The sequence below is a fragment of the Paramormyrops kingsleyae genome, chromosome 15 (assembly GCF_048594095.1).
Source record: "Paramormyrops kingsleyae isolate MSU_618 chromosome 15, PKINGS_0.4, whole genome shotgun sequence".
Lineage (NCBI taxonomy): Eukaryota > Metazoa > Chordata > Actinopteri > Osteoglossiformes > Mormyridae > Paramormyrops > Paramormyrops kingsleyae.
In genome coordinates, this window is record NC_132811.1 from 760905 (window position 1) to 774642 (window position 13738).

General features: G+C 48.0%; 1 protein-coding gene across 1 annotated transcript; it reads right to left on the reverse strand.

Annotated features, from left to right (window-relative positions):
• Positions 1–93: 93 nt before the first annotated feature.
• Positions 94–11235, reverse strand: comp (cartilage oligomeric matrix protein). Its single transcript, XM_023843600.2, has 19 exons — positions 11081–11235; positions 8269–8342; positions 8098–8149; positions 7650–7801; positions 7315–7452; positions 6731–6808; positions 6472–6618; positions 5689–5793; positions 5503–5610; positions 4093–4252; positions 3862–3980; positions 3714–3766; positions 3395–3588; positions 3100–3278; positions 2172–2220; positions 1767–1963; positions 1271–1443; positions 1045–1184; positions 94–535 (listed from the first exon to the last, which is right to left on the reverse strand). The coding sequence occupies exons 1-19, from the start codon at positions 11148–11150 to the stop codon at positions 474–476; spliced, it is 2250 nt and encodes a 749-aa protein (XP_023699368.1). The 5' UTR covers positions 11151–11235; the 3' UTR covers positions 94–473.
• Positions 11236–13738: the final 2503 nt, after the last annotated feature.

Here is a 13738-nt window from a genome sequence, read left to right on the forward strand (position 1 = left end):
GAAGCGGAACATTCCTTTCTGCTGATATTTGTATGGATGACGGGACCTTCACGTGTCACTCTGTCACACTTGTGTTGTTTTGCACACAGTCACTGTTGTTAATTCACTTTTTATTCGTACCTGGTACAGGCTGCTTTCCCTGTCACACTCGCTTCACTCCAGCTGCTCCTGCTTCTTTCACATGGATGATCTGCTTTACATTAAGCTTTTCATTGAGACTTCATTGAGCTAATTTACAGAGTAAACTTAAGTATTGCATATGTTCCCCTTCATATCATTACCCCGTCATGTACAATAATCACATAATATGTATATAGTTAAACATGGACATACATCCGCTAGTTTGCCCCTCATGTAAACTGCCTTAGGCTGCCCCTTTAAACTCTCATCCAGACTCCAGAAGTGTAACTTTGCTGGGAGCCCAGGGCGAGTGTCCAGGCGGCTGCTGGTCCCGGCTGGACTGGACATCCTGCTCACTGTGGACTTAGCTGTATCTGCTGAATCCTGTATGTTTCAAAGTCTTCTGGAGTGGTGTCTGCAGGGATGGAGAAGCTCAGATCAGTGTGCAGGTGGATGTAAATGCAGCCAAGCCGGCCTTTGTGTTCAGCAAGCACATTTACTGCCGTCACCATCTGCTAAATCCTTTAGATGATGGGCATTTTGTCTGGGAATGAGCAAGGATTCCCAGCCAAGGTGACCACTGTGATGCCAGTCAAGCGGGTGGCATGGACACGTAGAGGAGAGCGAGCTGGGCTCACAGAGCCGGGCCGGCTGGTCTTCAGCGCCCCTGGTTCTGGGGGTTAAGGGTCTTGCTCAGAGACTCGGTGGGTTTGGACGGGCGTAGTCCTAACCCACTGAGCCACACACTACCCCCAAATGACCTAGTTAGTACTATTAGACCTAGTTAATTCTGTCCAATACAAATATGATAGGAATTTATATTGGTGTTGTTTGTCACTCATCTGGAGGTCAGGCTGACCACTGTGTCACTGTGACCACTGTCCTGCTCACGCCTGGTTGTGAGCCCCTCGCGGTTTATCTCACCATTGCAGCGGTAGCGTAGGTCAGCCCAGATGATGTTCTCCTGCGAGAAGCAGAAGACTCCCAGCCTGCCGCCTCTCATGGTGGTGTCAATGATGATGCCTGAGTCTGCTACCATCTTAGGGCCCTCGTAGAAGCGCACTCTGAGTGGTGGGAATAAGCCGTGTTCAGCCCCTCACCCCCTTAAATGCCGGCTGCTTCCCCTTTGGCCGGCCCCCACGCGCGGTACCTGATGTAGCCATCGTGAGGCCTGTGCTGCAGAAACCAGCGGTACGACGTCTTATCCTTCCAACCGACGTTGCGGGAGTCTTTCCACAGGAGCCGGACCTGGCCGCCGGTGTCGCCCGTGTGCCACAGTGAGTTCCGCAGGTGCTCTCCCGGCCCTGTGCCGGACTTCACTGCCTGGCCGGTACGGAGAAGACCGCAGCCGACGGAGGCCATTAGTCCCTCTGCAAGGTTTTCTTAAAGAACTTAGTCGTGTGGTTTAGACTGTCCAGTAGAATATTACAGCTGTTAAATTTAATGTATGCATAAGTGTTTATGACTGATCTATAACAGCCTGCAGGTATCCTGATGTACATGTGTGCCCTGCGGCGGACTGGGCTGCCCTGCGGCGGACTGGGCTGCAGGCTTTAGGCAGCCATGTGATTGATAAGAGGCTGGAAATACAAGAGAAAACCTATGCATGATGCTGTGTTCTGTGGGACGTATCACGCGTGCAGCACCTTCAGCTGGATGCCCGGCTCCGCCACGGCTCGGAAGGGGTTGGCCTGCCAGTAAATCTGCTCCACCTGCTTCCACATGACCACGTAGAAGCTGGAGCTGTCCTGGTAGCCGAAGATGAAGCCGGCGTAGTCGTCGTCTGTCATTGTGTTCACGTGAAACGTCCCTTCAAAGTCCACACCATTGAAAGCTGTGTAACCTGGCGGGAAAAAAGCAGAAACGCAGCGAAGATGACTGACCCTGGATCAGCCTGGAATTACTGCTGGTATGATGTCATCATAATCTGTGATGCAGAAGTGCTTTAGTTCTGCAGGTGAGCAAATGAGGTGAATCTGATCCCTATGCTGGTTCGTTCTGACTAAGCAGCTCTTCTGTACTGAACATTATTAAATGACGACTTGTCTCACCAACAGCCAGTCCAGGGTCGCTGTTCATCGTCTGAACGATCTCTCTTCCCTGTGGGCAGCCAAACACATATAACATGCAGAGCAAGCACTGTGTTGGAAAACAGATTTCAAGCATGTATCATCATCATCATCATCAGTTATACATTTATAATACCACCGTGATGCACTGGCACCCCGTCCATGCTGTAGTCCTGCCTTGTGCTTCCTGGCCCCTCATAAACACTCATTGTGCCCTCACAGTCAGCATTGGTGCAGATGGCATGGTCATTGTGATGATTGAGTCCATCCACCTTGTAGATGGTCATCCTCTTCCGCTTTCATTTTCAGTTCTTCTAAGCATTATGTTCTTCAACAAACTAGGTCATCTCACAATATACCCAGACTAAGCTTTTGTCCAGTTTTTTGTGCGTCAAATGAATATTCAAACTTGACTTGAGTGAGAATCCACTTTTTTGTGGTTCATACTGTTTTTAAAGGTCTTCTCCAGCGATGAAGTTCAAAGGTATCAATACTCTTCCAGTCCTGCTTTGTCATTGTCTGACTTTCATGTCGCAGCAGAAGATAGCATATTCAGAACTATTTTTACTTGACTATTCTGAGAGGTTCCTTCTTTCTTAGAAGAAATCCAATGACAGATCAGAGTCCCAGTCTGCAGTGAGCTTCTTAACTGCTGGATTCTTTGCTTATGACTCTTCCAAGCAGCCAGAAGCTATCTGTGAGCTCTAATGCTTTCACCGTCATCAGTAAGTTCATGTTGTTGCTCCTATGGTCATAACCTTCATGTTCTTCCCATTTAGCCAAAGTCCCATCTTTTCATTTTGACTTATACATGTCTTCAGTATATTGAAGGTAAGCATGCACTGCAGAATACAAAGTCTAATTCTTAAATTAATGCCACTCCCTTCCCAAGCATGCAATGAAGACTGACCTGGTTTAACACCACCCAGTTAGGGTCTATCTGCGCATCCCCTTCAGGGTCTAAGACCACGGTCTGGAAGGCACGGAAGTCGGTCAGGGTGACCTCTGCATTCTCCGGGCAGACATCGATGGTGTCAACGAATGTGTCGTTGTCAAAGTCGTTCTCACAAAGGTTGCCAATACCGTCACCTAGAAGGATGAACACCAGGCAAAATATCTGAGGCATGCATGCAAAAATCCCTCCACGTTTTTATTTGGACATGCTTACTGAGCCCACAAACACACAGATAAATGGAGAGGTTTACCATCAGAGTCCTCCTGAAGGGGGTTAGGGACAAGCCGGCAGTTGTCTGGTCCTGGGGGCAGTAGATCTGGGATGCCGTCATTGTCATCGTCGTCGTCACACTCGTCTCCAAGACCGTCTCTGTCTGTGTCTAGCTGTGAGCTGTTTATGACAGCTGGACAGTTGTCCCGTGAGTCCTGGTGGCCGTCTCCATCACTAAACAGGGAGGAGAAGGTGGACATCTTTGGATAAAATACTTATTTGGAAAACAATAACCGTATCCCTAAACCTGATGAACTTTCCAGATCTAAAACTTGAATGATCCCTGGCAGAAGTAGTACCTGTCCTTGTTAGTGTCACATGGATCTCCGATCAAATCATTGTCTATGTCCATCTGTGGGGTGAAACATAACAATCAGTGATTCAAATAGACAACATCAACACTGTGAAACACTGTATGCCAGAAAAAAACCGAGAATAAAGACAGACCTGGTCTGGGTTGCGAACATACGGACAGCTGTCGCAAGCATCTCCGACTTTGTCTCCATCTCTGTCCTTCTGGTCAGTGTTAGGCACCACTTTGCAGTTGTCGATATTGTTGGGGATCCCTAAAAAGAGGGGGGGTACAGAGGAGAATGCGACGACAGCGCTCGATTCTTAGTGCACTTGATCTGCAAGCAAAGCGACTGACTGTAAGCGTTACAGTGGAGGTACACTGACCATCGCCGTCGATGTCATCGTCACAGGCGTCACCATTGCCATCGCCATCAGTGTCCTTCTGATCGTTGTTAGTCATCAGGCGGCAATTGTCGCAGGCGTCACCGAAATCATCTTGGTCCACATTCCTTTGGTTCACATTAGCCACTAACACACAGTTGTCCTACCAAAAGAAAAGGAATCTGGTCAGGTCCGTAAGATTCGCTGTTTGTAATCACAGTGGATTTCTAAAGCAGGAACGATTATATGATTATGGCTTGTGCCAGAACTGGCCGTTAGCACATCCTGCACTGCAGGAATATACCTCAAGGTGTCCCTGTAAGCACTCCCAACTCCGTCATCATTGGACAATCAGCTTAGCATAATTAGGATCAATGTATCTATTTATATGATTATTGTATTGCTGAATTGAGAACACAGTTAGTAATAAGAGATATTGATTCACCAAACAAGGTGTACAAAATGGGTGAGTTCAACAAATACATGGATATTTTGGGTGGTAACTCTACTTAAGGCTTTGAAAATCTGACACATTTCAACAGACAAAGTCAGTTTTACTCCAACATAAACATAATTCAATCATGATTTCCTGTGGCTGCCTAAGATTCTTGCACAGTGCTGTATATTTCTGACGCTTCTCTCGTTGTAGCAGTGTCCCTCTGTTCCAGGAACAGACCAGTGACTCTAGCAGCGCTCTGCATTTTGGACTTTGGGTTTTGTAGAACCGTAAAAGGGCTGGCAATCCGCATAGCCTGCCTTCCCTGCCTGAGCCAAATGGCATTTGCCTTCCGTTTGTGTTCGAGTGACTGAACTGGCCAGAGAATTCCTTCATGCCCACGCACTGTTAGCATTCGCTGCATGTGGGTTTGCCCAGCACCCTGCATTTCCGTGTTTAAATCATTTCAGAAGAAGAGAGTAATCTTGCGAGGACACGTGTAATTTTGTGAATCTGACACGCTTAACGTAGGCTACATTCACTATTTAGTGGAGGGGTGTCAGGCAGGCTGATGGCCTATAGGTGAGCAGGATTAGAAAGCAAATCACAGTCTCTCATTAACAGTTAGCAGAGTGGTAGGTAAGGGGCAGGTCGCATGCTGCTCAAAGTTTGTTATATCAGTTTATAAGGTCGTTCTTTATTTTGGCAAAGGATGTTAAAATAAAAAAAGTTAAATGGAACATCTGCTTAACTGATTAACTTAGAGTTCATGGTAATAAACTGATGACTGTGACATGTATGGCTCAGAACTGTTATGGGGATGTTATGGGAATACAGAGGCAATGAAAAGTCCAATAATGAAATAGCATCTTTTCTCAAAGATATAGTTGCATTAGTATAGACGATGGATAGTTGTGTAACTGAGATTTGCTGCAGTACCGCTGCGGTCACTGACCAGAGAGGGTCGCTGTACTGACCTCTACGTTGAAGATCCCATCCCCATCAGCGTCTTCGTCACAGGCGTCCCCAATGCCGTCACGGTCTGCATCTTCTTGACCTGAGTTAGGCACTGTCAGGCAATTATCCTAAAAAGTGCAGAGGGATTATCTCTCGAGGGCCAGCGCCTGTGAGGAGCCGCCATGAGCATCGCGCATGACGCTCACCTTCACACAGCTCTTCTGGGGACAGTCCAGCTGCTGGTCGGGGACGCCGTCGATGTCTATGTCAGGGCCGCAGACGTAGCCATCGCCAGCCCATCCCACGCCACACTGCAGACACGCCACAGTCAGCCCACCGCCTCCAGGCCACATCCTCAACTCTCGTATACATCTTTGTACAAGATATGTACATCTGTTAACGCTTCTTTGTTAAATTGATATGTGGAAATTGGCATGTCGATTTCAATGATATTTCCATCTAGTTAAGATTTATTTTATGGCCTCACAACCTGGACCAAGATAAGCATTTGGAAGATGGATTGTTGTGCAGGATTCCTCTGGTTACTCGCTTTCCGCCTGCGGCCCAAAAACATGTGGTTGGGTGATCAGTGTCTCTAAATCGCCCTTAGTGTGTTTGTGTGTGTGTCTGTGTGTCTGTGAGTGTGCGTGTGTGTCTGTGTATCTGTAAGTGTGCGTGTGTGTCTGTGCGTATGTGTGTCTGTATCTGTGAGTGTGCGTGTGTGTCTGTGTATCTGTGAGTGTGCGTGTGTGTCTGTGCGTATGTGTGTCTGTATCTGTGAGTGTGCGTGTGTGTCTGTGAGAGTGTGTGTCTGTATCTGTGAGTGTGCGTGTGTGTCTGCCATCCTGCCCCCCCCTTGTGCCTGGTAGACAGGCTCCAGGTTAATACCGTAACCCTCTTACTGAATAAACACGGAAGATGGATGGATGGATATTCCAGTGTACACTGGAAAAACGGTAGGCAGTTGTGTGGCTATGGTGCCGCCTTACCACGCACTGGATGGTCCCGTCGCGGTGGACGATGCAGTCCGCGTTGCGATGGCAGGGATTGGACTCTCCGCAGGACTTCTCCAGTTTGCAGCCACGCTGCTGGTCCCCAACGTAGCCCAGCTTGCAGGGGCCGCAGCGAAAAGAGCCCTGAGACCACAGAGTGTGGATTTTCACGTGGCCACGTCCCTAGGAATCCAGCAGCGCCCCCTACTGGAGGATGGCATGGGTACAGAATTACACGTCAAGAAGAAGTCCTTACCGGCGTGTTGGTGCAGATGGAATTAGCCACACAGCCGCCGTTTGTGTCTCCCTCACATTCGTTGATATCTTTGCAGACCTTTAAGGAGAAAGTAAGGAAGAAACTGATTACTTCATTTGGAAGTTATTGATCCATCCATTCCTTAGTCTTCTAGCTGCTTGTCTTTGTCAGGGTCGCTGGATATAAAGCTGGACTCAACCCTGCACGGGATACTGGCAGTCACTGTGAGAAAGGTTAAGAAGCCAGTGAGCTTAACTGCAAGTCACCGGACTGTGGTAGGAAATCCACAAGCAAACTGCAGAGACACAGAGCAGAGGCTGCACTCGAACCCTCAGCCCTGGAGATGTAAGCCCTGTGCTGCACCTTATTGATGTATATCTACATGGGAGGAGGCTGCATTAATTGCTCCAAAAATCAGCTGTTCCCAGCATTTCATATTTTCATGTCATGCGTTTTCCCTCCTTTCGGGGTCCCCTGTGTGTTTTTTTTGACACCGTCTACTGGACTGTCAGACGTCATTCGCAGTCAGTAAAACAATGGGATAAACAATGGGATAAAGAAGCAGATTTGTGGTAGTTCTTTACCTGTTTGTTAGCGGTGGCATAGGAAAGTCCCGCCCCCTGCACCTGGGGCCCCGTGTAGCCAGCAGGACAGGGGCCACAGTGGAACCCAGGGGCCGTGTTGGTGCAGAGCGCCCCCTTATGGCAGGGCTTCATAATGCACTGGGATGAACACAACAGAGCACACTGAGAAATGCAGGTGGAGGACATTTACAGCACTGGGTGGTTCCCTCTACTGTAGCTGCCTCATGCCAGTAGCACTGGTCACTCAGTGATCTTAATTGGGTATCTGTATCTATGAGGACTTCCTGTGCAGTTTGCTGCATGCTGCTCTATTATCATTAACTGGGAAAGTGAACCTCGTCCACATCGGTGCAGTGGGTCCCGTTTCCCACCATGCCCTCGGGACAGGGCCCACACTTAACGCCCCCGCCCGTCTCCATGCAGGGCACTCCGGGGTGGCAGGGGCTGGGCACGCAGGATGGCTGCGGAGGTCTGTCGTTTCGCATGCCTGTGGGACAGCAAGCAGAACCGGCTAACAGCCGCGATAACACCAAGCAACCCAAGGCTAAATATGCAGGAAGAGCATACAGTGATCGTGCAGTGCTGTCTATGCAGTGAGAGCGCATAACTAAACAAAGTAGGTTTCCAGGTGCTGCGTCTCTTCAGAGCCCCGTTCTAAGGAGGGGAGCAGCTCTTATTAAAAGATTCCCTTCCGCTGCTTTTGAGGCCAGAGCATCGTCCCTGGTAAGCTGGTAACACGTCTGCACTCCGATATTAAGGAAAGGATTAGAAATGTCACTTTACCGCAAGATTCACACTCCATCACCGTGTTCTTCAGGAAAATAATCTCTTTGATCTGAAAAAACACAGCAGGGTGGTTTGTTAGCTCAATAAGTACTATTGTACAAACAAGGCAGTACATGTTGCCATGGTAACAGGCAGACCCCTCATCTCAGCCTCTAATCGGCGACTTACCTGCTGTTTCAGTAGCTCCTTGATCTCAGCCAGCACCTGATTGGTCCCTTTTATTTGCTTAATGATCTCGCCATCTGTCAGAGCAGTGGAAACATGTCTAAGAGGTACTGTGTTATGCACATCAGAAGCAGCTTGTTCCTCACCCAGTGAGCTCTTAGAAATACATTGGTAACAGAGGGGTGCATCGAAAATAATAACTGCCTATCTAGAAAATTCCATCTTAATGGGGAATTTCAGCATTTCAAAAATGACCCAAAAGTTGCCTCGAGTCAGAGAGCCTGTTACTTAACGTAGAGGGGCAAACCAGGGGGCATTTTGACGCAACAGGTTGAGCTGGAGGGTTTTTTAATGCAACAAGTCGACCCAGTGCATTTTTTTAATGCAACAAGTCAAGCAGGAGGGCAGTTTAATGTGAGGAGCCAAGCCAGAGTGTCATTTAATGCGATATGTCAAGCCAGAGTGTCATTTAATGCGATATGTCAAGCCAGAGTGTCATTTAATGCGATATGTCAAGCCAGAGTGTCATTTAATGCGATATGTCAAGCCAGAGTGTCATTTAATGCGATATGTCAAGCCAGAGTGTCATTTAATGCGATATGTCAAGCCAGAGGGTCGTTTAATGCGATATGTCAAGCCAGAGTGTCATTTAATGCGATATGTCAAGCCAGAGGGTCGTTTAATGCGATATGTCAAGCCAGAGGGTCGTTTAGTGCAACGAGTCAAGCTGGTGGGTCATTTAATGCGATAAGTTAAGGGAGAAGGTTGTTTACTGCAACCAATCAAGTAGGAGGGCAGTTTAATGTGACAAGTCGAGCCAGAGAGTTGTTTAAAGCAACAAGCTGAGCCAGAGGGCTGTTCATTAATACAATGGACTCAAAGTGTCTGCTCGTTAACGTGGAGGGTCGAGCCTGTTTGCTAAGTGACAGTTCGAGCTGGAGGGCAATGTGACAAGTCGAGCCAGGGGACCTTTCGTAAGCACGGTGAGTGGAGCCGGAGGGCCCATTTCTAAATGGGGGTGGGTGGAGCCGGAGGGCCCATTTCTAAATGGGGGTGGGTGGAGCCGGAGGGCCCATTTTTAAACGGGGTGGGTGGAGCCGGAGGGCCCATTTTTAAACGGGGGTGGTTGGAGCCGGAGGGCCCATTTCTAAACGGGGGTGGTTGGAGCCGGAGGGCCCATTTCTAAACGGGGGTGGGTGGAGCCTGAGGGCCCATTTTTAAACGCGGTGGGTGGAGCCGGAGGGCCCATTTCTAAACGCGGTGGGTGGAGCCGGAGGGCCCATTTCTAAATGCGGTGGGTGGAGCCGGAGGGCCCATTTCTAAATGCGGTGGGTGGAGCCGGAGGGCCCATTTCTAAACGGGGGTGGGTGGAGCCGGAGGGCCCATTTCTAAACGGGGGTGGGTGGAGCCGGAGGGCCCATTTCTAAATGGGGGTGGGTGGAGCCGGAGGGCCCATTTCTAAATGGGGGTGGGTGGAGCCGGAGGGCCCATTTCTAAAGGGGGTGGGTGGAGCCGGAGGGCCCATTTCTAAACGGGGTGGGTGGAGCCGGAGGGCCCATTTTTAAACGGGGTGGGTCGAACCGGAGGGCCCATTTTTAAACGTGGTGGGTGGAGCCGGAGGGCCCATTTCTAAATGCGGTGGGTGGAGCCGGAGGACCCATTTCTAAATGGGGGTGGGTGGAGCCGGAGGGCCCATTTTTAAACGGGGTGGGTGGAGCTAGAGGGCCCATTTTTAAACGGGGTGGGTGGAGCTAGAGGGCCCATTTTTAAACGGGGTGGGTGGAGCCGGAGGGCCCATTTTTAAACGGGGTGGGTGGAGCCGGAGGGCCCATTTTTAAACGGGGTGGGTGGAGCCGGAGGGCCCATTTTTAAACGGGGTGGGTGGAGCCAGAGGGCCCATTTTTAAACGGGGTGGGTGGAGCCGGAGGGCCCATTTTTAAACGCGGTGGGTGGAGCCGGAGGGCCCATTTCTAAACGCGGTGGGTGGAGCCGGAGGGCCCATTTCTAAACGCGGTGGGTGGAGCCGGAGGGCCCATTTCTAAATGGGGGTGGGTGGAGCCGGAGGGACCATTTCTAAACGGGGGTGGGTGGAGCCGGAGGGACCATTTGGTAAGACAGAAGGTGAGCTGGAGAGCCTGTTTGTGAAGGCAGCGGGCTGTTGTGGAGGAAGCCAGAGGCTGTTTATCAGAGCGACAGCACCCTGCAGTGCGCTGGGCTGTCGACGTCCCCTGGGTTGGATGCAGAGGCGGCTGGTTTTTCCATTACTGAGCTTCCCACAGCAAAGGGCCCCTCATGTGCTCATCAGCTTACAATGCAGTGCCGCGCTACACAGCACCGCGGGTGGCGCTGAAATATTTAGTCAAATTACTTACATCCATTGATTGCTAACAACTGTTATAAAAGAGAAATGAAATAGGAGACATATTTATTTAAAAGGGAAGCCAAATAATTCTTTGAGTCTGTAGTTAAATTCGAGCTGTTTAACTCGCCATCGTATTCCATGGATGTTTCTATTACAGTTCACAAGTCTCTACTTAAATTACAGATTCAGGCCTTGATATACCCTGAACTTAAATTGTAGAGTCATTATGGCCAATGTGTAATGCATGCAAATTACTCCTATTGCACTTCAGGAAAAAAATCTTAGATTAAACTTTCGTAGATTTACCTCTAATTTTAACTGCAATAGTAATTTTGCCAACATTTACCCATACATCAGTTATTGCTACAAATCAAAGTTTGCATTAGTAAAGGAGTCACATGCCAATTGAATTTACATTCTTCACTAGAATAACAGGAAGGAATTTGCCTTTACCTCTGTCTTGTCCAGACACAATCAAGCAGCTCCAGTTTAAAGCAAAAAGGACGAACAAAAATCTCTGCATGTTTTGCTGCCTGTTTTCTCCTGTCCTGCAAAGAGAAGGGAGGCTAAGGCGGCTTCCTGGCCAGCAGTTTTCCTGAGAAGTGCATCTATGTGGGCGGCTTTTATACCTCTCAGGCTGACCGACCTCAGAGACGCCTGCCCTGCTGAGGGTCTCACGCGAGTCACACTCAGATATGTAAAATCAAGCCTTTCCTCGTCATAGCTATAACTAAACTGCAGCTTGACACTGGGAACCATGAAAATGGCCTAAATTGGTGCAATTAAAATACCTTAAAGAAGTCAAGATAAATCTGTTATGCAGTTTAATTACTGTTTTAAAATTTAATTAATCAATGAAAAGTGTGAAACATGACAGCACCCATAAATGTGTGTCCTTTCCATAATTAAACTGACTATTTATACATACAGTACTGTGCAAAAGTCTTAGGCAGCCAAAAAATGATGATCTTCATGCTGGTGTAAAACTATGCTATTATGAATGTCAAAGTCTGTCAGCGTAGCCATTTCCAAACTAATGCTAAAATGACTCCCTTATTTACAGCAACCATCCACATACTCATCTATTTTTTAACTTGACCACTAGCACATCTTGTAATGCTAATCAATACCTCTGACTTTGTTAAATTAAAGTGAGCTGGTGGTGAAGTTTAATAAATCATGGAATGGCTGGGGGGCCCCTGAGGAGAGGTTTGGGACCTGAAGCGGGGTCCATCCAGCCATCCACCAAGGTATCAGCAACTTTCTGGGAACAGTTTTTGCTAGTTTTTATTGTGTCACTTTTAATTTGCATGTGTTATAAGACTAAGCTGTGTTTTTTGTTCTGAGCTAAAATGCACTTACTACCCAGACAAATAGCCTTAAACATTTCTGCATGCTGTGTGTGTGTGTGTGTGTGTTTTTATACCCAGGACATTTGTGCGGACTCCCTGGCCGATTAAAGCAGCCATGTACGGAGTGGCTGCTCATTAGCTCTGTGTCACATCTCTGTGTTTTCATTTGACGGTTCCACATAGTGCTGATGTTGCCCCATTACGCGTTGTCACTGTCACAGAGCACCTCTGTGTGCCGTGTGAAGACTCTATATTGGGACACTTCAAAGGACGCCATAGGAAAAGGCGCTCGGTGTCCACTGCGCAGTTGGACTCCAGTTTGTGCTGCTCTCCTCCTCTGCCAGTGATTGATTCTCCAGATGCTGGTAAAATTCCAGCTCCTGCCCCCACGAGATTCCGAAAGGTACATCCTGACTTCCCTTCACCTAATTCAGCTTCACGCACCCCCCTCTCAGCTTACTGATACTTCACTGGAAAATCAAACAACAAAAAAAATCCCTCTTTTGAAATATTTTCCTTGTAACGCACTGAAGATGCAGGAAATAAAACAAATAATATTACCAGGTTACTTCTTGGAAAAAAATCTTTTTTCTTTAGTTTCTGCTGTTAGAGGAAAAGAACATTTCAGGTGGTATATTCTACAGAGATGCACCAGTAGGCATCCTGCCTGGCACAGCCACTGCCAGGGACCCTCTTCTGGGTAAGTGGATGGATGGATGGATAGATGGATGGATGGATGGAGGCAGACACAGCTTCATGTAGAGAGTTACGTCTCCCTCGCAGCCTTCCATTCTATTCTAGTCTTGCTACTTAAAGTTTCTGAATGGTAGATGTTTCTCAAAAGAAATAAATAAGACCTACATTAATCACTTTATATAGCGGCCAGAGAATAATTTTCGTTTTTTCCCACAGTGAGTTGGATCTGGATTTTTATTCCTGTTGCAACTGTAATGCTAATTGAGTTTGTTGCACACTGCTTGAACTCAGCATGGATTTTACAAGCTGTTAATCTGCCTCTTTCAGCAGAACCTCTGCAGCCGTCAAGGCTGCTTTGACTGGAAGGAATGCGTCAGATTGATTGCTTGGTGAAGCTGTGGCTGAACTTCCAGGCTGCCGAGGGGGGGAGGGGGGCACGTGCCAGATTGAGTTAGACTTTGTTTTTACAAATGAATAAAAATGAAACTGGGGTTATCTCCTTATCATGCAAGAGGCTGCTGCCTTGTTTGTGTGTTTAATTAGTCATATAAATTTTGGTTTGTTTTTACCTATAATCCAATGGTACATGTGATATGGTCGGCATGTACCACACTCTGAGCCAGCTACCAGAGCATCATGTAACGTGGCGTGCCGCGGAGGCCGTTCGTCTCGGAGTGTAACGTGGCGTGCCGCGGAGGCCGTTCGTCTCGGAGTGTAACGTGGCGTGTTACGCTACACCAAGCTGCTTTTCACTAACAACCTCAACGACTGCATGAGCAATGTAACCCGTACTTACACTTTTATTATATAATGATATAATATAATAAGGAAATACTATCTTTATTTAATGTACAGTTAGTTAGAGTTAGTTTGCCTACCCTGTAGATGAAGAAGGTATCTTATGGTCTCGGGACGAGCAGCTAATGTATAACTGAGTGACAGAAAGAAGAAAAAATAAATCACGGCTGGTTACATTTATGAGCTGTAAGTTAATATTACCAGCCATCTGCTGACCGTTTATCCTGGTCAGGGTCTTGGGGGGGGGGGGGCTGGAGCCTGTCCC